The sequence below is a fragment of the Lissotriton vulgaris genome, chromosome 1_2 (assembly GCF_964263255.1).
Source record: "Lissotriton vulgaris chromosome 1_2, aLisVul1.2, whole genome shotgun sequence".
Classification (NCBI taxonomy): Eukaryota; Metazoa; Chordata; class Amphibia; order Caudata; family Salamandridae; genus Lissotriton; species Lissotriton vulgaris.
This window is the reverse complement of record NC_141686.1, coordinates 93,135,748-93,161,375: the sequence shown is the minus strand read 5'-3', so window position 1 is coordinate 93,161,375 and position 25,628 is coordinate 93,135,748. Positions and strand designations below refer to the sequence as shown.

The following is a 25,628-nucleotide window of genomic DNA, read 5'->3' as shown; positions in this document are numbered from 1 at the left end:
TTCTTACCTGTGTCATCCATTCCAGAATGTACATGGCTCTGTCTCCTTCTAGTGTTCTAGTTGGTGACAGTTTGTGCCTGGCCAGCTTGTGTTGAGGTTGCTTCATTCTGCTTCTCTGCAATAAACCCTTATTGCTGCATCTGTGGTCTTCACTTCATTTACTACAGGACTCTCCTTTGGGTCTCCTATTCCTACACTTCGTTCACGTCTCTCTCTCCTTTCTGCTCCCGCCTGGAAACAACGCCGGGGCAGTGGTTGGCTTGACTAAAGGGGCATACCAGAAATGGACTTGAATGTCCTTTACATCAGTTCAATTTTCTTATTGTTATTATTTGTTATGACTTTGGTTTGTTTTGAATTTCCTTTGCTGAACGGACCTGGGAACTATCATCGTGAGCCCTTGACCTCTACACTCCCTACTACAATACGCTCTACCTGCACCGCACGTATAATCCTCTGCCATCTCACAGGTAGCCTCTGCATAGCACTCTACACCCGACCCCAATATCAGATTGACTGAGAATTCTCACACTAAATGTCAAAGGCTTCAATCATCCCCTGAACAGGAGCTCCATCCAGTCTCACCTTGAACAATCAGGGGCCCATGTATGCCTACTACAAGAGACCCACCTTCTTCCCCCGGATGAGCATAGGCTTCGCTCAAAACACTTCCCACGCCAATATTTCTCTTACCTCCCGAACAAATCAGCGGGGGTAGCCATTTTAGTCTCCCTACACTTCAAAGGCAAGGTGCTATCCAAAGAGGCCGAGTTACGGGGGAGGCTGTTAGCATACTCACTACATACAGGCACTGAAATAATCACAATAGCCTCTATAACCTTGCATAACAAAGGACAGGAGACTTTCTTGAAACAAGCAGTGACAGAGGTCATGTGGTCCTCAGGCCGCCTGGTCTTAGTGGTGGGGGCAACCTAAATCTCGACTTCGATAACAACATGGACAAATCTGCACAAAGACAGGGACAGACCGGTGCACTTTCCAAGGAGGGTTGGCCAGGCTCAACAAAAGGGGTCTCACCGATATCTGCAGGACCACACATATGCAGGCCCAAGACTACACATACTATTCATTTACCAGGAAAACATATGCCAGGCTAGACTATTTTCTGGGCACCCACGACCTGGTCTCTTGGGTGCAACCTGTCACAATTGAACCCTGATCCCTGTCAGATCATGCAGTTGTAGTAGTCAACATAGACATTCCAAGACATGGCCCTAACCCCAAACATAGCACCTACAAGATAGTCTCTTGCAACGTCCTGGTAATGTACAGCAAATTACCAGAATGATCAAAGACTATAGGGCCATCAAAGGCACCCAGGAATCTGCCGTTTCTGTTATCTGGGTCGCACTGAAGGCTGTGGTAAGAGGGATCTGATCACCATATCGGTGGCTGAAAATAAAGAGCGTAGGGATAAAAGTGAAAACCTCTTCCAACAAGCTGCGGAACTCAAGGGCATTCACAAACGGACTGGCGCCCCCTGGGTGTAGAGGCAGTTGGAGTCCGCTAGAACCCAACTAGCCGGTATCTATAAAAATAGGGCAGAATATGCCACACTCCGCTTACAGTATCAATTTTATTTATACGATAGGGAAGGCTATCTTCTTGCCAACAGGCTGAGGATCCGGTGGCAGGAGCAACGGGTCCAGAAAGGTTTTAGTGTCTGAGTGCCAGTTGCGGACCGAAGATCCCCACATAGCAGAGGCATTTAGAGACTACTATCAAAAGCAATACGCAGCACAGAGCCTCCAGCTAGAGGGAATCCTGTCATTCCTCCAGGAATCACATACATCTACCCTCACTTCAGAACAAAGGGAAGAGTTAGACAGTCCGATCAAAATTGAGGAAGTCATTGAATGTATAGTCTGACGAAAGCTTTCTAAGTCCCCTGAGTCTGATGGCTTTTCAGTCATCTTTTATTAAACGTTCTGCCCGATACTAGCCCCTCATCTTACCCGACTCTTTAACGCCCTTGGGACTTCGGTGACCCTCACCCCCCTTTGTAAAAATGGCCTTCAACGCAGTGATCCCCAAACCAGGGAAAAATAAAGCCCATTGCTCCTCGTGCAGGCCAATTTCCCTTTTAAACGTGGATTTTAAAATATTCACATGCAACTTAGCGGCTTGTCTCAACCCCTTACTACCGGGTCTCATTCATCTGGATCAGGCAGTGTTTGTCCCAGAATGTCAATGCGGGGGCAATACACACAGGGTCCTCCACCTATTAGACAAGGCCCAGAGACATGGCCAAGAACGTATGCTCTTATCGGTAGATGCTGAGAAAGCCTTCAACAGAGTTCTCTGGTCCTATCTCTAGGCCACCTTGGCGCATTTCAGTATGGGGACAGATTTAGGAGGTGGATATCTAGCATCTATGACAGCCCTACCGCAGTCATTCGGTTAAATCGCCATTCTTCCACTCCATTCACAAGTAATAGAGGCACCAAACAAGGGTGCCTGCTGTCACGGTTACTCTTTGCCCTATACATGGAGCCCTTAGCCCACAGAGTCCAATCCCACCCTGCTATTAAGGGCATTAGGTTTGCCAGTGACTTTCACACAATCAGCTTGTACGCTGATGATTTTCTGGTGATGCTGGAAGACCCAGCCTCATCCTTGCTTGCCTTCCTCGACAAACTGGCAGTCTCTGGCCAAGTTGCAGGTTTCAAAATTAATATCCACAAGTACAAGCCCTAAACCTATCAATGTCACAACAGTTGTTAACTACACTTCAACAAACCTTTCCTCTCCCGTGAGCCAGTTCACACATCAGGTACCTGGGACTCCAGATTGCCCCCACGACATCTGAGACTGTGACCCTCAATTACCGCACACTGACCCAGCAGACACACACTCTCCTGGCTTGGGAGGATAGCCGCAGTGAAAATGGCAATCGTATCCAGGATTATACCTCTCTTCCAAATATTACCATTATACCCACCTCAGGGCTCCATTCGATTACTTCAGGAAAATTTGAATCATTTTGTTTGGGTGGATAATTTGTATGGGCAGATAAATGTCTTGCAGAGATCTAGCTACAAGCCTCCTTTGGAGGGCAGTTTTGGAATTCCGGACCTAGTTTCTTACTACCAGGCTGCACAGCTAAGAATCTTTGTCGATTCGTCATATGAGGAGTTGGAAAAACCCTGGCTTTTTATGTAAGAACCGCTTGCCGGACAGCCCCTGTGGAAGATTCCCTTACTTCCAAAAAGCGCACGTCCCCCTAACTTATATCTTTCTGCTAGCATGGGACAAGGTAGCGACTTGTAGGCATCTCACCTCCTTTCCCTCTCCCTTAGGGAACCCTGACTTTACTATCAGACCCTGAGTTCCACCGCTGTACCCAAGCAGGTTGAAGATTGGTGGGGCGTCTGTTTGACACAGAAGGCCGCATCCCATTCGACTCCCTCCTCCAAGAACACAAACTACCTGAAGGAGATAGGTGGCATTACATCCAGATTCGCCATTTGGTGATGCAACCCAGGGTTTGCCCCGGGGCACAACATCACCTCACCCCATACGAATGCTGGCTACTTTCTAGCACGACAAACACACGCCTCATTACCCATCTGAATAAGCTACTGGCCCCTGAATGTCCAACTGTAAAATCCCTGGGCCACGCCGGTGGGAGTCAGATAGGGAGGGAGCTGTCTATGAAGGAATGGGACGAAATCTACTACTGCTCCAGGCACACAGATCATACCATTCCCGGTGTTGAAATGGCGACTAAAATCATAACATACTGGCTTCTCACCCCTAGTAGATTACATAAACATACACCATCTAAATCACCTGAATGCTGGCGCCAATGCCAATTCTTAGGAACCTTACTACACATATTATAGGAAAGCCCAAAATTAGCTACATACAGGGCTCAGGTCCTTAAGGACATAGGGGCATATGTATCAATGTAGGCTTTTGCAAAGTTTACCAACTTAGGGTGAACAAAACAACCACATTATATGTGTAGATTTTCATAATTTCTTCTGTTTTCTCTGCCCTCGCAGTGCTGACAGAGGAAATAGCCTGGTGTGGTTTGTAGATGCATGCTTACATGAGTGTGAAGAGTCCACACCACCATTGCTCATAGGCGGTCACATTTACCATTTCTCTAAAGAAATTGATATAGGACAGGTCCTGAAGAAAGTCCATTGATCCAGAGAGGAAGAAAGTAGGGCTGAAACATGTCGACCAGTGGATTGGGGGACATAATATACCTTTAGGAAGCCACCATTCATTGTTTTGAGGACCTTTCAATATCCACCCACTGGGGGATAGAGAAGGTAGTAGGACCATAATATCACCCCAAGGATATGAGGGAGTGTAAACCGAACAGTCTCTCCCTTTACTAACTGATAACTCACTAAAGATATGTCCTATAAAAAATAAAAAAATAGAGTGGTGAGAATGTCAGGAATATTCTTTTTAATTGATGAGAAACCTCACTCATGCAAAGGTGACATGCTTCAACATTGGGCTCCCTCCACACATCGGGCCTGCAAGGTCCTTGATGTGGGCTACAACTCCCCACCTGATGTAATGAGTGGGGAGGAGCTGAGGTGTTTAAATTATAAAGGGACGTCCCAATGTGATACTCGTGAGTGAGGGACAGAGAGCAGTGGATTAATTATACACATCACTGGTGTCAATTCCAAAATACGTCCAGAATTCCTTCTGTACACATATGAATTTGTTATAACTTACAGAGTGACTAATTTAATATTCCGGTCCTGAAGAATGCCTGAGAAAGCTGGAGTCTGTGATAGGCAGAAACATGTAGACCTTTAAGGAGGTATATTTGTTTTGAAGCTCACGTCTTCTGCTTTTTTAACTCTATCCAAATACACTATAGAATAAAATTGTTGGTGCTCTTGAGGTAGTTTTAACTTTCACAACTCCACTGCACTCTGTCCCTCACTCATGAGTATTCACCTTGGGACATCCCCATGTCATTAAAACACTTCAAGTAACCCACTCACTCACCCATAAACCCTCTCAACACAGCCACTCATTCACCCATAAAAGCACTCACTCACACCCCCACACAATCATTTACATACCCATTCACACATCCATACAAGCACTCTGCTTACTCACCCATACAGCAATTCACAGATACTCAATCGCCATCACAGCCAGTCACACCAAATCGTTTAAACAAACAACTACTCAAACAGCCATTCACCCATACAGCCACTAACACACCCAGTCACTCACTCATTAGGCCATTCAGACACCCACTCAATCACCCATACAGTCACAACACACCCAGTTACCGACCCATAGACCCACTCATACTGCCATTCACTCACCCATACAGCCACAACTGATACACCTACTCACTCACTTCACTAATACAGCATCTCACTAACCCACATAGCTACTCACACACCTACCTATAAACATATACAGCCACTCACACACCCATACACACAATGAAGCATATAGTCACACAGCCACTACCATAATGTATGTTAGAAGTACTATCACTCAGTAGTAGTACAACTAGTACACTAATTTAACTTTTGTAGTAGGTTAGCATATATGTTTACCACCCATAAACTCTTAAAAACACTTACACTCACGTTATGATGTCATCGGTGATGTCATTTGAGATGTTATCAGTGATGTCACTGACCATGTCATGTAGATGTAATATGTGAGGTCATAAGCCGTGCATTTCTGGGGCGTAAGTTAAAGTTAGCTCAGGCAACTATAACTGCTGATTTTCACTAGTTTGTATGAGTGAATTCTGAGCCTAACCATAACATCCCTGTAACCTTTGCTTTTTTCACCTAAACCTTAAAACCATTAATACTTACATATACTTACCTCTGAAACTTTTGCAACGAATATGCCTTCACCATTCATGCTTTTACAATGAAATTCCTTGTAAAGGCATATCCATCGTAAAATCCTGAGTGGTAAGGACTTGTGTGGTAGTCTCACCTGCAGGGTTAAGCCTACATGATAAATGCTTGCGGGATTCCAGCTTTGTGGTGAGCCTTTTTCCCATTTGTAACACATTTATTTAAACTGGAAAGGTTTAGTGGAGATAAGCCTAGGTTCTGTTCCTAAAAAATCTTTATTACATCCTAAGGTTACTGGTAATTGTAGATGCAACTCTCTCCTCTCTTTCACAATTAAATTCTTGGAAAAGAAAATATTTCCTCAGATATTTCGGCTCTGATAAACCTGATGTTAGATTCCATCTTGTGTACCTGAATGAACTCAGGCTATTTATCTTCTTATTTTCAATCTTTTTCGAAGGCTATCAACAAGGGATTTCTTCAGGATCTTCCCTGAGTCCTCCCCTATTCAACATCTATGTATCACTGCTAGGAAAGCTTATCTAAACTCATGGTTTCTCTCATATGAATTTATGAATTAGGCTGACAAACACACAACTCACTGTACGTCTGGACGATTCTTCTTCATGGCCAAAGTGCGATCCAGCAGTAGCTGATGAACAATACATGTTGGATGCGTGCCGGTTCATTAAAATTAAACGCGAATAAAACTGAAATATTAACTGCAGGACGCTACTATTTAAATGGATCAGAGGCGGAATGCTTTATGCAAATGGCTGAATATGAGTGAGTAGGAGGACGAAAAATGGTACATGAAGATTGAAGGTGAGGGAGTGGGTGAATGTAAAAACAGTTAGCTTGAGTGAGTGCCCAGTGGGTAGAGGGAGAATACAGGTGTGTATGTTGACAGCTAACATCCACTTGTCAATGAATAAAAGCTGATGGGATCAAACAAAGCTGTCATGAACCAAGGATGGAGAATGACAACCCCTTCAGTACATTTAGCATTGACTGTTTCTAATCATACTTTGCCTACCCACATCCCAAAAATACCTTGACATGTCACATACATGGCCCTGTTGTATGGTGTTTTAGGATCCAAGCGAAATTTCCCGATTCATACCCTTATATAGGTACAATTCACATTGCCCTAATATAGGCATAGAAATCATACCTTTATTTAGACATAGCCCATGCAGTCCAAATACAGGCATGGCTACTTCCACCCGTACTAAAACGTCACAACGATTTCTTGGAAAATCGGCTTAAGCAGTCAGGGACCTCCACTTGCTTGAATATTGATTTGTCCAAGAACTCATGGACTTTACAAAGAACTACTATTCCCTTAGGGTTCTTTTCTGACGTTATTATGCCTGACTTTACATCAAACTAGGCACCTTCAAGGTTTAAATATGCTGTCACTTGCTCTAGCAAGACACAGTGGTTCGAAGCAGCTCGACTATCTACTTGTCCGACGCAGCTCGCTACAGCAAGTGCCGAAGGATGCCGACCCTCCAGCTGACATATTGATCGAGAAGCTGTCCTTTCTCTCGCTGAGAATCCAGCTCCAGTGTTTCCAGGCTCCCCTTGCGGGGTGTTGGGAAATCGAGACCCGAGACAGAGATACCAGACCTCCTACATTCTAAACTAAAGGTAGGGAGTTGATTAGTACCTAAGAGAAATCTTTGATAGATTCTTGGCAAAGAAAACCAAACCTATGCTACACAATACTTACTCCCTCCCACGTACCAGATTAAGGTTAGGTACATTGGGGTAGGCGTATTTTAGAAGCACTTCACTAATACAGCATCTCACTAACCTACACAGCTACACACACACCTACCTATAAACCCATACAGCCACTCAAACACCCATGCACACAAGGAAGCATATAGTCACACAGCCACTTCCATAATGTATGTTAAAAGTACTATCACTCAGTAGTAGTACACCTAGTACACTAATTTAACTTTTGTAGTAGGTTAGCATATATGTTTACCACCCATAAACTCTTAAAAACACTTGCACTCACTTTATGATGTCACCAGTGATGTCATTTGAGATGTTATCAGTGATGTCACTGACCATGTCATGAATGATGTAATATGTGAGGTCATAAGCAGTGCATTACGGGGGTGTAAGTTAAAGTTAGCTCAGGCAACTATAACTGCTGATTTTCACTGGTTTGTATGAGTGAATTCTGAGCCTAACCATAACATCCCTGTAACCTTTGCGTTTTTCACCTAAACCTTAAAACCATTAATACTTACATATACTTACCTCTGAAACTTTTACAATGAATATGCCTTTACCATTCATGCTTTTACAATGAAATTCCTTGTAAAGGCATATCCATCGTAAAATCCTGAGTGGTAAGGACTTGTGTGGTAGTCTCGCCTGCAGGGTTAAGCCTACATGATAAATGCTTGCGGGATTCCAGCTTTGTGGTGAGCCTTTTTCCCATTTGTAACACATTTATTTAAACTGGAAACGTTTAGTGGAGATAAGCCTAGGTTCTGTTCCTAAAAAATCTTTATTACATCCTAAGGTTACTGGTAATTGTAGATGCAACTCTCTCCTCTCTTTCACAATTAAATTCTTGGAAAAGAAAATATTTCCTCAGATATTTAGGCTCTGCTGCCCTCATCTCACTCAATCTCAAAGCAGCATTTGCGAAGTTGTTTCACTCTGTTCTAGTCTCATGGCCCGCGGAAGAAGGTATCTCTGATAAACCTGATGTTAGATTCCATCTTGTGTACCTGAATGAACTCAGGCTATTTATCTTCTTATTTTCAATCTTTTTCGAAGGCTATCAACAAGGGATTTCTTCAGGATCTTCCCTGAGTCCTCCCCTATTCAACATCTATGTGTCACTGCTAGGAAAGCTTATCTAAACTCATGGTTTCTCTCATATGAATTTATGAATTAGGCTGACAAACACCAACTCACTGTACGTATGGACGATTCTTCTTCATGGCCAAAGTGCGATCCAGCGGTAGCTAATGAACAATACATGTTGGATGAGTGTCGGTTCATTAAAATTAAACGCGAATAAAACTGAAATATTAACTGCAGGACGCTACTATTTAAATGGATCAGAGGCGGAATCTTTTATGCAAATGGCTGAATATGAGTGAGTAGGAGGATGAAAAATGGTACATGAAGATTGAAGGTGAGGGAGTGGGTGAATGTAAAAACAGTTAGCTTGAGTGAGTGCCCAGTGGGTAGAGGGAGAATACAGGTGTGTATGTTGACAGCTAACATCCACTTGTCAATGAATAAAAGCTGATGGGATCAAACAAAGCTGTCATGAACCAAGGATGGAGAATGACAACCCCTTCAGTACATTTAGCATTGACTGTTTCTAATCATACTTTGCCTACCCACATCCCAAAAATACCTTGACGTGTCACATACATGGCCCTATTGTATGGTGTTTTAGGATCCAAGCGAAATTTCCCGATTCATACCCTTATATAGGTACAATTCACATTGCCCTAATATAGGCATAGAAATCATACCTTTATTTAGACATAGCCCATGCAGTCCAAATACAGGCATGGCTACTTCCACCTGTACTAAAACGTCACAACGATTTCTTGGAAAATCGGCTTAAGCAGTCAGGGACCTCCCCTTGCTTGAATATTGATTTGTCCAAGAACTCATGGACTTTACAAAGAACTACTATTCCCTTAGGGTTCTTTTCTGACGTTATTATGCCTGACTTTACATCAAACTAGGCACCTTCAAGGTATAAATATGCCGTCACATGCTCTAGCAAGACACAGTGGTTCGAAGCAGCTCGACTATCTACTTGTCCGACGCAGCTCGCTACAGCAAGTGCCGAAGGATGCCGACCCTCCAGCTGACATATTGATCGAGAAGCTGTCCTTTCTCTCGCTGAGAATCCAGCTCCAGTGTTTCCAAGCTCCCCTTGCGGGGTGTTGGGAAATCGAGTCCCGAGACAGAGATACCAGACCTCCTACATTCTAAACTAAAGGTAGGGAGTTGATTAGAACCTAAGAGAAATCTTGGATAGATTCTTGGCAAAGAAAACCAAGCCTATGCTACACAATACTTACTCCCTCCCACATAACAGATTAAGGTTAGGTACATTGGGGTAGGCGTATTTTAGAAGCACTTCACTAATACAGCATCTCACTAACCCACACAGCTACACACACACCTACCTATAAACCCATACAGCCACTCAAACACCCATGCACACAAGGAAGCATATAGTCACACAGCCACTTCCATAATGTATGTTAAAAGTACTATCACTCAGTAGTAGTACACCTAGTACACTAATTTAACTTTTGTAGTAGGTTAGCATATATGTTTACCACCCATAAACTCTTAAAAACACTTGCACTCACTTTATGATGTCACCAGTGATGTCATTTGAGATGTTATCAGTGATGTCACTGACCATGTCATGAATGATGTAATATGTGAGATCATAAGCAGTGCATTACGGGGGTGTAAGTTAAAGTTAGCTCAGGCAACTATAACTGCTGATTTTCACTGGTTTGTATGAGTGAATTCTGAGCCTAACCATAACATCCCTGTAACCTTTGCGTTTTTCACCTAAACCTTAAAACCATTAATACTTACATATACTTACCTCTGAAACTTTTACAATGAATATGCCTTTACTATTCATGCTTTTACAATGAAATTCCTTGTAAAGGCATATCCATCGTAAAATCCTGAGTGGTGAGGACTTGTGTGGTAGTCTCGCCTGCAGGGTTAAGCCTACATGATAAATGCTTGCGGGATTCCAGCTTTGTGGTAAGCCTTTTTCCCATTTGTAACACATTTATTTAAACTGGAAAGGTTTACTGGAGATAAGCCTAAGTTCTGTTCCTAAAAAATCTTCATTACATCCTAAGGATACTGGTAATTGTAGATGCAGCTCTCTCCTCTCACAATTAAATTCTTGGAAAAGAAAATATTTCCTCAGATATTTAGGCTCTGCTGCCCTCATCTCACTCAATCTCAAAGCAGCATTTGCGAAGTTGCTTCACTCTGTTCTAGTCTCAAGGCCCGCGGAAGAAGGTATCTCTGATAAACCTGATGTTAGATTCCATCTTGTGTACCTGAATGAACTCAGGCTATTTATCTTCTTATTTTCAATCTTTTTCGTAGGCTATTAACAAGGGAGTTCTTGAGGATCTTCCCTGAGTCCTCCCCTATTCAACATCTATTTGTTACTGCTTGGAAAGCTTATCTAAACTCATGGTTTCTCTCATATGAATTTATGAACTAGACTGACAAACACACAACTCACTGTACGCCTTGACCATCCTTCTTCCTTGCCAACGGACGATCCAGCAGTAGCTAATGAACAATACATGTTGGATGAGTGTTGATTCACTAAAATTAAACGCTAATAAAACCGAAGTATTAACTGCAGGACGCTACTATTTAAATGGATGAGAGGCAAAATGTTTTATGCAAATGGCTGAATATGAGTAAGTAGGAGGACGAACACTGGTACATGAAGACTGAAGGTGAGGGAGTGGGTGAATGTAAAAACAGTTAGCTTGAGTGAGTGCTCAGTGGGTAGAGGGAGAATACAGGTGTGTATGTTGACAGCTAACATCCACTTGTCAATGAATAAAAGCTGATGGGACCAAACAAAGCTGTCATGAACCAAGGATGGAGAATGAAAACCCCTTCAGTACATTTAACATTGACTGTTTCTAATCATTCTTTGCCTTCCCACATCCCAAAAATACCTGGACATGTCACATACATGGCCCTGTTGTATGGCGTTTTAGGATCCAAGCGAAGGTTCCTGATTCATGCCCTTATATAGGCACAATTCACATTGCCCTAATATAGGCATAGAAACCATACCCTTATTTAGACATAGCCCATGCAGTCCAAATACAGGCATGGCTACTTTCACCCGTACCAAAACGTCACAATGATTTCTTGGAAAATCGGCTTAAGCAGTCAGGGACCTCCACTTGCTTGAATATTGATTTGTCCAAGAACTCATGGACTTTACAAAGAACTAATATTCCCTTGGGGTTCTCTTCTGATGTTATTATGCCCGACTTTACGACAAACTAGGCACCTTCAAGGTATAAATATGCCTTCACTTGCTCTAGCAAGACACAGTGGTTCGGAGCAACTTGACTATCTACTTGCCCGACACAGCTCGCTACAGCAAGTGCCGAAAGGGAGTGGAAACATGTTTCCACTCCCTGTAACTAAAATGCACCTCCAGCTGATGCACTGATCGAGAAGCTGTCCTTTCTCTCGCTGAGAATCCAGCTCCAGTGTTTCCAAGCTCCCCTTGCGGGGTGTTGGGAAATCGATTACCGAGACAGAGATACCAGACCTCCTTCATTCTAAACTAAAGGCATGAAGCTGATTAGAACCTAAGAGAAATCTTGGATAGATTCTTGGCAACAAAAAAAAACCTATGCTACACAAAACTTTCTCGAATTCACAAGAAGGGATTAGTCTCTGACAACCGCATAAACATGACAACTTTATTTCCCCAAGATAAAAGTTATCTTCAGAATCGTGGAAACAATAGATAGCTATTTCACTTAGTCAATCGTGCATGCTTCGTTTCACCAGAGGTGCAGAGAAAATAGAAAGACGGGCGCTTTCGCTAAAAGGTTTTATTGAACAGTCTTCTTTCTCAAGCAAAAGAAATGAACTGCTACAATCGTAAAACTGTTTGTAAAATATAATGCGTAAAGTATAAATAGTAGAATAAAATAATACTGTAAGAGCATTGTATGGTTCCTAAACCATATAAAAAAACATACATAAATAACAGAGGCTAAAAGTACTCAACTGGTGCTTTTAAAATACGCCTACCCCGGTGTACCTAACCTAAGCTTAGTACGAGGGAAGAAGTAAGTGAGGTGTAGCATAAATGTAGTATTCTTTTGCCAAGAATCTGCCCAAGATTTCTCTAAGGGTCTAATCAGCTCCGTATCTTAGTTTACAATGGAAAAGGTCAGTCTCGATACTCGATTTCCCAACAACCGGCAAGGGTAGCTTGGAAACACTGGAGCTGGATTTCTCGGCAGGAAAAAAGACAGCGTCTCTCTCAGTGCGTCTGCTGGAGGGTCGGCTTCCTTCGGCACTTGCTGTAGCAGGGCGCATCAGGCAAGTAGATAGTCGAACTGCTCCAACCCACCGTGTGTTTGCTTGGGCGAGTGTGGGCATATTTATACCTTGAAGGTGCCGGCTTTGACGTACAGTTGGACATAATAACGTCATCAAAAAGTCTCAGTTCTTTGGAAACTCCATGAGTTGTTGGACAAATCAATATTCAAGCAAGGGGAAGTCCCCGGCAGCTAAAGCTGAGTTTTCCAAGAAATCGTGGTGGATTTTCGGAACTAGTGGAAGTAGCCCTGCTGTGTTTGGACTGCATGAGTTATGCCTAAATATGGTTATGATTTCTGTGCCTATATAAGGATATGGTGATTTATACCTATATAAGGGCATGAATCGGGAAACTTACAATAGGGTCCTAAAATGATACATAACACTACAACATCAAAATCACATTACCAGGCTCGGTCCACTAGGTAGACCAGGAGCAACATGGCCGGTACTAGCCAGCTATACACTACATCCTGACATTGAAGAAATGTCAGGTGAAGAACTATTAATTCAACTAAAACATCTAATAAAAATACATAGACAATTGGTTCAATATGTCATGCGGACTCTAACAGTCCAACCTCCTATAAGGATTCCAAAACACACCCCTTACCAGGGGAACACAAATAAAATTACACAACAAACTATACAATCAATCATTGGTAAACTGCCCGCAAAACTGGAACAAATTCCATTCTGGATAGCTCAAAAATTACTCAAATCGAAGCAGTATTTCCGGATACTACCCCTCATGAGAAACACAGGATTTTAACAATCTGTTTACCAATGGGGATCACACCACACCTGGAGGACTTCGACACTTGGGGTACAGTCTTTGCTGCAATCTACCCAAAAACACGTGGTGTTCTATCTATGGCGGTAATACCAGACGTCCTGAAACAGATTCAAAATTAATACGGGGCAGAGCCTGCCTTAAATCTGGGTATGAAACTACTGAATGATTTCAAACAGATCTCAACTATAATATTAGCTAATATTAAAGGTGAAGCACCATCTGTGGCGATCCGCCAAAAACTAAGAGAATTTGATGTAACCGAGCAACCATATGAACTGGCCAGAATAATTGAAAAATCCTATGAAGAACTAGGTAGAGATAGTTTGGGTGGGAAACCAGTTAAGCCCCAACTAACTGAAAGTCCTGAAAAGTTATTTATTGGAAACACTCTCATTGTTCCTAAAAAGAAGTGGGAGAACACTAAACAAACTTCTAAAGAGAAGCGTTCTCAATCCAGAGGAAGGTCTCATCAAAAGGAGCCCTCTGAAAAGAGGTATATCCTCAGGAACAGGGATAACTTGAGAAAACCTGATAGATATCAAGATATTGATACACGTTCCTCTCGTACCTTTCAGACTTCCTCACAGAAATCGGAAAGAAGAGGACGGTCAGAACAAAAGGAAGAACGCTGGAAGTCCAAAGACGATCAACACGTTCCAAAAAATAAGAAAACCCAATACACCAAAAAGAAGGTAGCAGGTCTAAAAATCAGACATGCCGAGGATCTTGAGGACACAATTGAAGAACAGGGAGTGGGCCCAGACAATGCTGGACAGCGCAGCAGAAGTAACCATAGATCCAAGTGGAAACTGCCGATACCAGGGTTAGTGTACCCCATAAGTTATATGAAATAACACTCCGGATTGAGGGGTATATAACTAGCAAAATAAGAGCACTCTTTTGGGAGAAGCTCTCTAAGGGTTATGGCATTCTTCTAGCTGAAAAAGACCCCACCACAATTTGCCAGGGAGTGCTCACATGGCGAAGACATCATTATGCCAGCCTTCTCCAATCACATTCCAATTCATTTAAAATACACCTATGCCATAAAATGGTCTGTGGCCCAGGCTCCAACATTATATAAAATCACGTAGGATGGGATGAGGATTCCCCTCACCATAAAATCCAGTAACAAACTCAACCAACTGCACAAAGGCAGTACCCAGTTAAGCAAGAAGCTAAAAAACAGGTCAGGGAGATATTAGATCAACTTGAATACCAAGGGGTGATTGAAACATGCACCTCGTCAATAAACAATCCTTTGTTTCCTGTCTCCAAACCAGACAATACATATCGTCTAGCTTTGGACTACAGACATTTAAACTCTTGTTGCAAAAACCTTTGCAGTTCAAAATGCACACAGTGCAGCACTAATGAATAACATTGTGCGTAAAAAATATAAAACCACATTAGAACGGTTTCTTCTGTCAAAACAATGCACCTGAAAGCAGGTACTTGACCGCTTTCTCAATTATAGCGTCACTTCTGTCGTCTCCCCCAGGGATTCAAGAGTAGTCCAGGGTTATTTTCAGCTAGAGTAACAGAGTTACTACAAACGTATGATGATGATGCATTATCTTATGTCGATGACATCTATCTAACAGATGATGACTTGGACAGGCACTTGAACAGAGTGAATACCATTAAACTTGGATTCGCCTCTGAAGGGTATGAATTCAATTTTAAGAAATCAAGAATTTCCCACCTCAATGTCCTTTTTCTAGGATACGAGTTATCAAGTGAAGGCAAAAGCCTGGCAGTCACCTTTTTAGAAAAGTGTGCGCTGCTCCGACCTCCAAAAACGCTGAAAAACTTAGTCAATTCTAGGTTTCCTACATTTTGGAAGAACATACATTCTAAATTATGGAGAAAGGGTTAAACCTCTCTACGAAATAATCAAACCTGATTTCAAAACAGCTGATTGGACTCAAAAACGCACAGAAATTTTGCGTTCAGTGCAAACAGACATGCTAGCAACAACAGATTTACAGGCATGCGTAAACGTACGCAACCTTGTAATCCGAATGATCCCAGGAAGATGCGGATTCACATACTTTACCTTTAATGAAGGTGAAAAAGTACCAATTGCTTATAAATCAAACTTGTACATACAAGCTGAAATGAAATTCACTTCTACAGAAAAAATTCTGTCAGCGGTTCAAACTGCAGTAGCAAAATAGAGAGCCCTCGCACAGGGAAAACGCATAATGGTTGTTACTCCTGTACCTGCCTTAGAGGCAGTGACAAAAGCAAGCATTCAGAATGCAAAGGCTTTACATCCAAGATGTATACATTGGGTTAACTCTCTTGCTGCAACAGGCGTTGAATACATTTTTGACCCATATTTGAAAACACAAGAATTTCTACAATACAAACAAGAATGTCCTCTGCCCACTGAGATTCTACCTCTAGAACAGTACGAATGTATAATTTATGCAGACTGATCAGCACAACCCGCAATTAGGGGTAAACAAGCTTATAGTGCTGCGTGCGCGATCGTTAAAGGTCGCTGGAGCAATGGTAAATTCCGACCTATGGTCACAAAAATGCAATCTCTCGGAGAATGTACAGCTCAGCAAGCTGAACTACAAGCATTCAATATGGCGCTTGACAATACTGATCGCGAATTCCCCACACTCATAGTGTGTGATTCTTATTACTGCGTTCAATCTTACAATGAATATTTGCAGAACTGGATTCAAAACGGTTTCAAAGCTGCAAAAGGTGGCACAATCAAGCATAAGTTGCTTTGGGAACAAGTAGTTCAATTACAGAAAGAACTACAAAAGACTCATGTGATCCATACACTGAGTCATCAAAGTGATGGCGTTCACGTTGCAGGGAATTCATTAGCTGATGAAGCCGCGAAGGCAGCTGCGCAACCGGCTTCCGTAGCTGCAATCCCTCGAAAATAGATGGCAAAATAACGCTAGCTATCAATGCCACAAGCAAAGGCAGAGGTGCAGCGTTACCTCAAAATATTATCCACTCGAATAGTCATACATAATTGATGCCAACTCCGTTCCTTTTGCTCTAATCCCTGGAGTGGGTGATAGAGTCATTCCAAACAGGCGATGTAGAATAGCTTTGATACACGAAGCACATTTGGGAGAGGGTCTGATACATCAAGGGATATCTAATTCTATACTAGAGTTCAAAGAGATGTACTGGTGTCCAGGGATGAATGGTCACATTCAGACATTTGCAATTAATTGCCATGACTGTAACAGAGATTGCAGCAGAGAACGCCACCAAATACCTGACTACATTGTAGCCACCCCAGTACAGACACCATTGTTAGAAAGCATTAGACTATCTACATGCAGACATCACTATGGACGAATGCGGTCCCACAACTATTAGAACAGATTCATTTGGATGTGGCCTCAGAGCTCGGCTGACACCCAAACTGTTATAAAAAATTTGAGAGTCTTTATCTGCACAGACACAGTCGGCCCGCTACATTCTGACCAGGGTCCTGCATTTAGCTCAAAGGCTTACAAGGAGGCCATTGCCAATCTGAGCGTTGCATTGCGGTATTCTAGTCCATTCCATCCTGAGGGAAATTCGTTTGTGGAGAGAGAAACCGGGACATAAAGCAATCTATAACAGCTAGGGTATTAGGCTCGGGTGAGGGGTGGGTCAAACATTTAATAAGTGTCCAACGTAGTCTAAACAATCTGCCAAGAAGTTCTCTGGGTTGAATCACTCCATATGAAATCCTTTTTGGAACTAGAATGATTGTCCAGGACCTTGATCGTCACACTTCAGTGGTAGAACAAAAACCTTTTGATATCATAGACCATTTGGCTGTTTTGCAGGACTTAAATCAAACAAGGAGAAGTCAAATCAACACATTGCTGAAGCCAACGACCACTGAAGGGGAACCACCCGTCCCAGCAAGGCCTGTCTGGATTCCAAAGATTGGGGATCTAGTCAGAGAAAAGATCGCGGACAAGAAGGAATTTGGGCCTTCTTACAGACAACCAGTACCTGTGCTAGCAATCCACTGATCAAGAACAGTGTTACTGCCGCCCCTTTCAGGAAGAAAGGAGAACAGGTTCGTATCTATCGACCTGGTAAAACCACATCATGTGGCTCATCATAAGTAGCAGGCCAAGTGGACTCCAAAGATGTAGCAGACGACCAAATCTGGCTACTATCCAAGAGGTTCAAACTGAGAGACTGATCACCTTTGAGGAATCTGCAGTGCGAAAAGAATGACTAAGCAATAAAGCCATGGAACTTGTGCCTCTTGAGACAATAACAGTTCGTCAAGAAACACTTGTCTACAATGACATAGCATCTGACTATACTAATATGACAAGGGATCCAGTAGCTCCAGCGATTTTAAGTAATCCTGATGCGATACCTACAATTGACAGAACTGCCTCTGGCTAGTTCATTAACTTTGATACGTTTTCCGAGGATCCCAGTGAACCTGAAACAACGCCAACAAAAAGACCTTTCAAAGAACAAAAAACAGAACTTTTTCATCACTGGAAAAGACTTATCTAGTTTTACCATGGATTGAAATATGGATTGTGTTGGGTGTACTTTTTCTGCTACTATGGCTAATTCTTGTATTAAGTTTGGGAATGCTGATAAATGGAAGATATAGTAAAAAGGACACAGCAAGTAAGAACATCAACATAACATACTCATCACACTACACAAAATCATCTCATCGTGAACAAAGAGACTTGTCATCAGTGAACATCACAGCAGTTCCTATACTTGGTGGTATAGCTTGGGACAGAACTGATTATGACATCTTTGGTCCTGCAGAGCTGTTGAAGATTCTACACCAATTCAAGGTTTCCTTGAGTGACTTTGTTTAATCTAGTACCTTTTCTGATGATTGGGACTTTGAGACAGTTAATAATATGATGTCAGACTTATAGATGTCTGCAAAATTTACAAAGCATGAATACTTAGAAGGTTCATCAGATTATGAACAAATGTACTGTTATAATCACTATAGTCATCATATTTTTTGCACAAATCAGCAAATCCTGGAAATGTTTATACTTTTAATCAATGGGTAGCTCAAAAATATTTAATGAAAAATATCCATACTTCTCACGTTTAATGTCTCAAATCCAGAAACATTTTACTTTAAAAATGTTAATAAGACAGGAATGAAAAGTATGTTGACAAATACTAAGCAAATTTATTCTGCGGCCTTTTATGCTCAGCTGTACACATAAGGTTTTGACTTTTGGAAAGACAACATTGAGACAAAAACTGTCTTGGGCAAAAAAGACTGGCAGGCGCAGGGATTCGAAGCTTTATTTCGAGACTGCATTGTCCCTGAACAAATAATGTTTTTGAACAACACTGTCCAACAGACATCCTCTCTTGGCCTAGCTAAAATAAAAGATTTAAACAAACCGTCCATACCTACACCTACACCTGATAGTAAAAACACTACAGAGGGGGTGGTTGATGTAAAAACAATTTTACTTAAAAACAGAACAGATCCTGATTGGAAAAAATGGTTCATCTGGCCCACAGACACAAACACCTGTCAAGATAGATTCTTGAATAAAACACAAGGGTTTACATTCATTAGGCCAGATCCAACAGAGACAACATCCAGGGATAGTAACAACATACAGTGTAGGAAAACTGTGCCTTGAGTGGCTACAAAAGTACACACTAACAGAGATAAAACAACACTTATCTTTACTTAAAGATTGTCGTTGATTTAAGGGACTTCTTACAAGGACCTGCAAAACCGCGTCATAAAGGTTTTATATATGCTGGTATATATGCAATTTATAATGAAGCTTGGAAAGCAACACCAGCAGAGACTGCAGAACGAATACGAGAAATTGATCGTATTAATTTAGAGAAATCTCTCTCTGTAGTTGACAATGGGTTAACGACTGTCATCCAGAATGTATTCTTTGGACAGCATAGTATCCTCTGCCATAGACATAATGGAACAGGACTTGCTCATGATGCAGCATGAACAGTCACAATTGCGTTCTATAATGCTTTTATGCTGGATGTTGAAAAATCTTCGTTCTGGCTATGTGCCATGGAATCTAATCAAACCACGTCATTGGTCTCTTTATTTAACCTTACAGATAAATAAAACACTATGGCACAAAGAGAAGCAGACTATATGGTTCTGCGCATTGAGAAACTGGAAAAATTACCATTAACTGTTTCGGAAAAACCTGCAACAGAATGGCTAATACACTGGACAATCACTCTGCCTGTCACAATTTTCCATTTTCAGTATTGTTTGAAACATATACCAGCTGGCGTATATGAAAGGTTGGGTAAAGAATACATAAAGTCAACCTGGGATTTACCATATACACACAGATGTTGGAGTGGAGGAAAAGAAGTATTTCTTAGTGGTACAAACTGCAAAAGTGCACTAAGCGGTACACTTTTATGTCAGGGTATTAACTTACACTGGGCCTGCGATGGTTCTTCGACCAACTTATCCTGCCACCTGCAAGGTTCTCCAGCTGCAGTAGTAGATGTAAATTTTTAGGCAGCTTTCTAATGGAAGCTATATTATGTTAAATGATCACAGCTGCTGTGGCATTTTGCCAGGAATAGCCTATCTCGTAACTGTGTCAGCCAAGGTCACTTGTATGCAAGTATTGTTTCCTAAAACTAAGAAAGACGAGGAGTCGCCGTTATGGCCTTCACTGAACATCTCTTCTATACAAATTGATACTTTAAGCAGAATGAAAACCATTCTTTTACAAAAAACTGTGCCACTGACCTCGTCCAAAGAGACGTATCAACTGCAAGTTGCAAGGTCTTCTGCAGAGATACATGCCCTATTATCAACAAAGTCCCTTATACATTTCGCAGAAATTTTAGGTCGTATCTTAAACATGTCTGATACAAGTAGTATTGTACATGTATTTAAGACAGTTTTTTGGGGACTGTTAGCACCATTTGAAAGAGTCCTCTGCATATTTCCAAACTTCGTGCACTCTGTGTTTGGTGGCCTGCCTCTCATTTTGGGACTCGTAGCAGGAATACTATTGTGTTCCTTCTGCTTCGATATGGCAAGTCAAGCCACCAGCAAAACCCAGATTACCTTAGAGAACACTCTCCTGGCAATGAAGTGTTGTGAGCGCATGATACAGATTCTGGGCTTGGCTCGTTTAAGAGATCTAAATACCACGTGGTTTCTATCATTCCGACCAATCTGGCAAGATTGCATCTTACCTGTTCTACGATGCCTGCTATGTGGAGAAGAATGCATGTTAGACATCTGTCTGACAATCCCATCAGTCCTGCCAACGGATGTTAATACTTTGCATGGACCAGTAGCGGCTCATGCACTGTGTTGTCCCCAGCTACCAATCCTGATGACGGCATTCGTTGAGATCTCACAGACGCAAACTGCTGACGGTGAGATACGTGGAGCGACAGGCACACAGGTACCATCTCCTTCGAACATTGCTAATGCGGCTGACGCCGATGCTTCTCATTTTTGTGCAATCGATCTGCTTAACGAGGTAGTCCAACTTTCACCTACTGTAGTAGACAAATTCTTTACCAGCTTAAAAGATTTGATGTTTTCTCCAACCAATGAGACTGACTTTTGAAGTTAGCACACAGAGTTCTGTGGGACTGTATTCGACCTTCACTTTCCAAAACAAGCTTCTAACTTTTAAACTCTATTTTTCTACGGTTTGACTTTTTTCAAAAATGTTACATTTTTTTGGCACAAAGTAATCTGCTTAAAGTAGAACTATTCCTAGAGAACAATAATTCTTTGAATACTTCCATGAGACAATATTTGACCTTGTCCACAACCAAACGAATTATAAATTATGTCATGGAATGGTCTTGACCTTTTTTCTTCTGTATTTAAGAGCCATTTCATAAATGTATTTTAGTGATTCATTGGGATAGCATTTACAATGTCATACTATATGCTTTGAATGAAAACATTGCTTTTAAAATGCGTACAGCACAAATGCCATTTTCGTGTACAACCGTTTCGAATTCAATGTTTTTTGTATTTTGGATGGGGGTTTACCACATCATGCTTTAGATATGTTTTATGTGCTTAAAACGTAGTAATGTTGAACATAATAAAGTGGAGTGTATGGCGTTTTAGGATCTGAGCGAAATTTCCCGATTCATGCCCTTATATAGGTACAATTCACATTGCCCCAATATAGGCATAGAAATCATACCCTTATTTAGACATACCCCATGCAGTCCAAATACAGGCATGGCTACTTTCACCCGTACCAAAACGTCACAACGATTTCTTGGAAAATCGGCTTAAGCAGTCAGGGACCTCCACTTGCTTGAATATTGATTTGTCCAAGAACTCATGGACTTTACAAAGAACTAATATTGTCTTGGGGTTCTCTTCTGATGTTATTATGCCCGACCTTACGTCAAACTAGGCACCTTCAAGGTATAAATATGCCTTCACTTGCTCTAGCAAGACACTGTGGTTCGGAGCAGCTCGACTATCTACTTGCCCGACGCAGCTTGCTACAGCAAGTGCCGAAGGAAGCCGACCCTCCAGCTGACACACTGATCGAGAAGCTGTCCTTTCTCTCGCTGAGAATCCAGCTCCAGTGTTTCCAAACTCCCCTTGGGGTGTTGGGAAATCGAGTCCCGAGACAGAGATACCAGACCTCCTTCATTCTAAACTAAAGGTATGGAGCGGATTAGAACCTAAGAGAAATCTTGGATAGATTCTTGGCAAAGAAAACCAAACATATGCTACACAATACTTACTCTCTCCCGTGTACTAGACTTAGGTTAGGTACATTGGGGTAGGCGTATTTTAGAAGCACTAGGTGAGTATTTTAGCTGTGTATTTATGTATGTATTTTTATATGGCTTAGAAACCATACACTGCTTTTACAGTATTGTTTTATAACACTATTCTTGCTGTACGCATTGTACTTTGCAGCCTGCATTACGATTGTAGCAGTTCACTTTACTTGCATGAGAAAGAAAACTGTTAAATAAAAACTTTTTATTGAAGACGCCTGTCTCTCTAGTTCTCTGCACCTCTGTTTAAAGGAAGCATGCCCGATTGACTGAGTGAAATAATCATCTATTGTTTCCACAACTGTAGAGATACAATTCTTATTCTTGGGAAAAAAAGTTGTCATGTTTATGCGGTTGTCAGTAACGAATCCCTTCTTGTGTATTCAAAAAAGTTTCTAGTGACCTCTGAGTTAGCTGGCACACTCACTATTAGGTTTCAAACATTCGATAGAGACCTAGTTGACCTCAGTCCTACGTCTAAACTGTAGGATATATTATTCCAATGCGCAGAGCCTATTGGGAATATAGGAACTACACTACAGCCCTGCTGCTACCCAGTCATACTATGCTGGTGAGAGCTATAAAATGGGTAGTGGAGCCATTCCTCAAGCATACACCATTTTAGCCAGCACTTTTTTACCCCATGGACGTATCTGAGCTCAGCATTGCTGCATATCCTAGCACCTTGTCAATCTCACCCCAAGCATTTGCATATTTGTACAGATCAGGGGCCAACATATAGGAAAGAACACCCCATTACTTATATATCCCTGATTACTAAACTCATGCATCACCAGCAGAAGAGCCTCCTTGGGCATGACCCAGTGCCACTTACCTCTGGAGTGCTGTTCTTGCTTGTATTCTACTTGCTCTTAACCATCTTATTGCCTTTTTGTGACACCACAACAATGCATCAGAAGGGAACTGCTCGCTTCTCCAGTGCCATAGTAGCTAAAGCTGCAAGTCGCTTTCGCAAGGCATGATACATCATCAATTGCCTATAGACCCATGTTAACACTCAGTAGCAATCCTGAACATGGATAGTTTGCCAATCACCTCTTAAAAAATATAAACGTCCATTAAAACGATTTACTTTGACTAACATTTCTCACAAGCAGTGGCTTATAGGGACAGATCCAAACAAGCTATTGGCTGAAGTGGGGTAATGCAAAGCCCCTTGACTGCTTAGTGGCCATGACAAAAGGATAAGACTTTAATAGTAGCAGAACCTTGGCTGGTATAGTGCAAGGAGTGGTCAGGCACGGATGCTGAGAGAGAAAACATGTGAGGGAGGTACAGATGAGGGAGGGTGTATGACTATGTTAGCAGGTAGGGAAGATTGAGGTGGAAGAAGGGACCTTGTGTGTGTGTCCTTGGTTGCTTTTCATTTGGTTCTTTTTAACTATAAAAGATTACAACTGTCTGTGATGGATCCCTGATTAGAAGGTCAAATAATGAGATGGGGAGCTTCTAAAAGAGTTCTAATTATAAAACAATAATTAAAATGGAAGCAAGCATGCTTTAATTACAGAAACAAAGGTATTGAAACGGTGAAGATGAACTGTTTAACATGAAAAGCAAAAGAGCTATTATAATTTCAGATTGCTGTGACATCTGACAAAAGTAAACATGAGTTTGAAGTATACAGTGGTCTTTGGTGTGGTTTTTGGTGTGATCTTTGATGTGCCTGTCTATGTATCAGCTTGGCTGGGCCCCAGTGTTTCCTGAGGGTATACTCAGACAGTTATAAGGGAAAAGCGCAAAGCAGAGGTTTTTGGGTGGGTCAATGGCAGGGAGAAGATTGTTGGAGTGATGCGAAAGGTCTTTGGGAACTCCAATCCCACCCCAGAGCCAAGATTTATGGTTGGCATCGCTTGACCCTTGCTGAACTTGTACTGTGCTAAAAGATCCCCAGTGGAAAGGTAAGCAGCTTAGCTTTGAGACTGAAGGCAGTATTCAGCTCTTTCACATTTCTTTTTCGATAGTAGGTATGCACTGCTCGTGACCAAGATGCTAGGAATGAATTTCTATCAGAATAGCACCATCAATGAAGTTTTGCGCATCTTTTGTTTTTTGAAGGTACAAAGATAAGACCTTTGCTAAAGAAGCCATTGAAGCTGCCATCCTCTTAAAAGCCCAGTTTCCAGAGACCCTAGCAGGCTTTGACGTGGTAAATATGAAGAACATTTTTATACATTTTACCTGCTTTCTCTGTGACCCGCTTACTCTTTGATCTTCTCTATCTGCCATCATCTGTTGTGAAACTTTGAGATCCATCAGCACCAGTGCTTTAAATGGACCGGCGCTTCTCTACGGCTGTGGCGAGTATCGGTACTCATGGAGAGTAGGCGCATTGGCCTCTAGCGGTAGTAGCCTGTTTCTTTGTTAAGCTAAATCACTTTTACAGCCCTGAGCTGAGCCCCCGCTGAACTATTCAGCGTGGGCTCATTTGCATGATATCCCAGTGTTCGCAGTCAAGCTTTGTTGCAAGGAACAAGGCAGCACAATGAGAAAAGCCATGTGAGGTTAAAAGGGCTTTAATACCACCTGATTCTTTTGTTAGTGTCTGCTTATGTGGTTCTGTTTGCCTGCTTGCGTGTGCCGGTTTTTGTGAGAGAAATATTACAAAATAAGGAAAGGTTAAAATCACTGTTTGACTTTCATTTTGTATAACGAATTACCCTGATTTGTTTATTGAAATACATTTCTCGTGTGTACTACAACTAGTATATAGGCCAATAAACTTCGCATGTTTTGCCATTAGCCACGCCCCAGCCGGCCCATTCGCCAAATTTAAATGAGTACCTGCACTATTTTTTAGGTCTCGTGACCTACAATGCGCGCAAGCGCATTGAGGGAGCGAGAATTCAAGTAGCCAAAATCCTCGTCAAACCAAGGGCTTTCTGCTGCGGTTTTCTTGAAGTTCATGTGAATCACGTGACCAAACAAGCACGCGCATTCACGGCCAGCCCAGCACATCAGAGGGCTTCTCCTCCCCTAATTATTCATGGCCGGCCGCAGGCTGGCCGTACTTTCCGTTTCCCGGCCGCTCACAGCACATCAAATGGCTTCATCTG

At 42.0% G+C, this 25,628-nt stretch overlaps 1 protein-coding gene across 1 annotated transcript in view; it reads left to right on the top strand.

Annotated features, from left to right (window-relative positions):
- Positions 1 to 25,628, top strand: part of LOC147733977 (adenosine deaminase 2-like) — a 525,029-nt gene that overhangs the window by 325,009 nt on the left and 174,392 nt on the right. Inside the window, exon 6 of the mRNA XM_086952883.1 lies at positions 24,631 to 24,721. Coding sequence (XP_086809009.1) covers positions 24,631 to 24,721 — 91 coding nt within the window. The remainder of the gene's footprint in view (positions 1 to 24,630; positions 24,722 to 25,628) is intronic.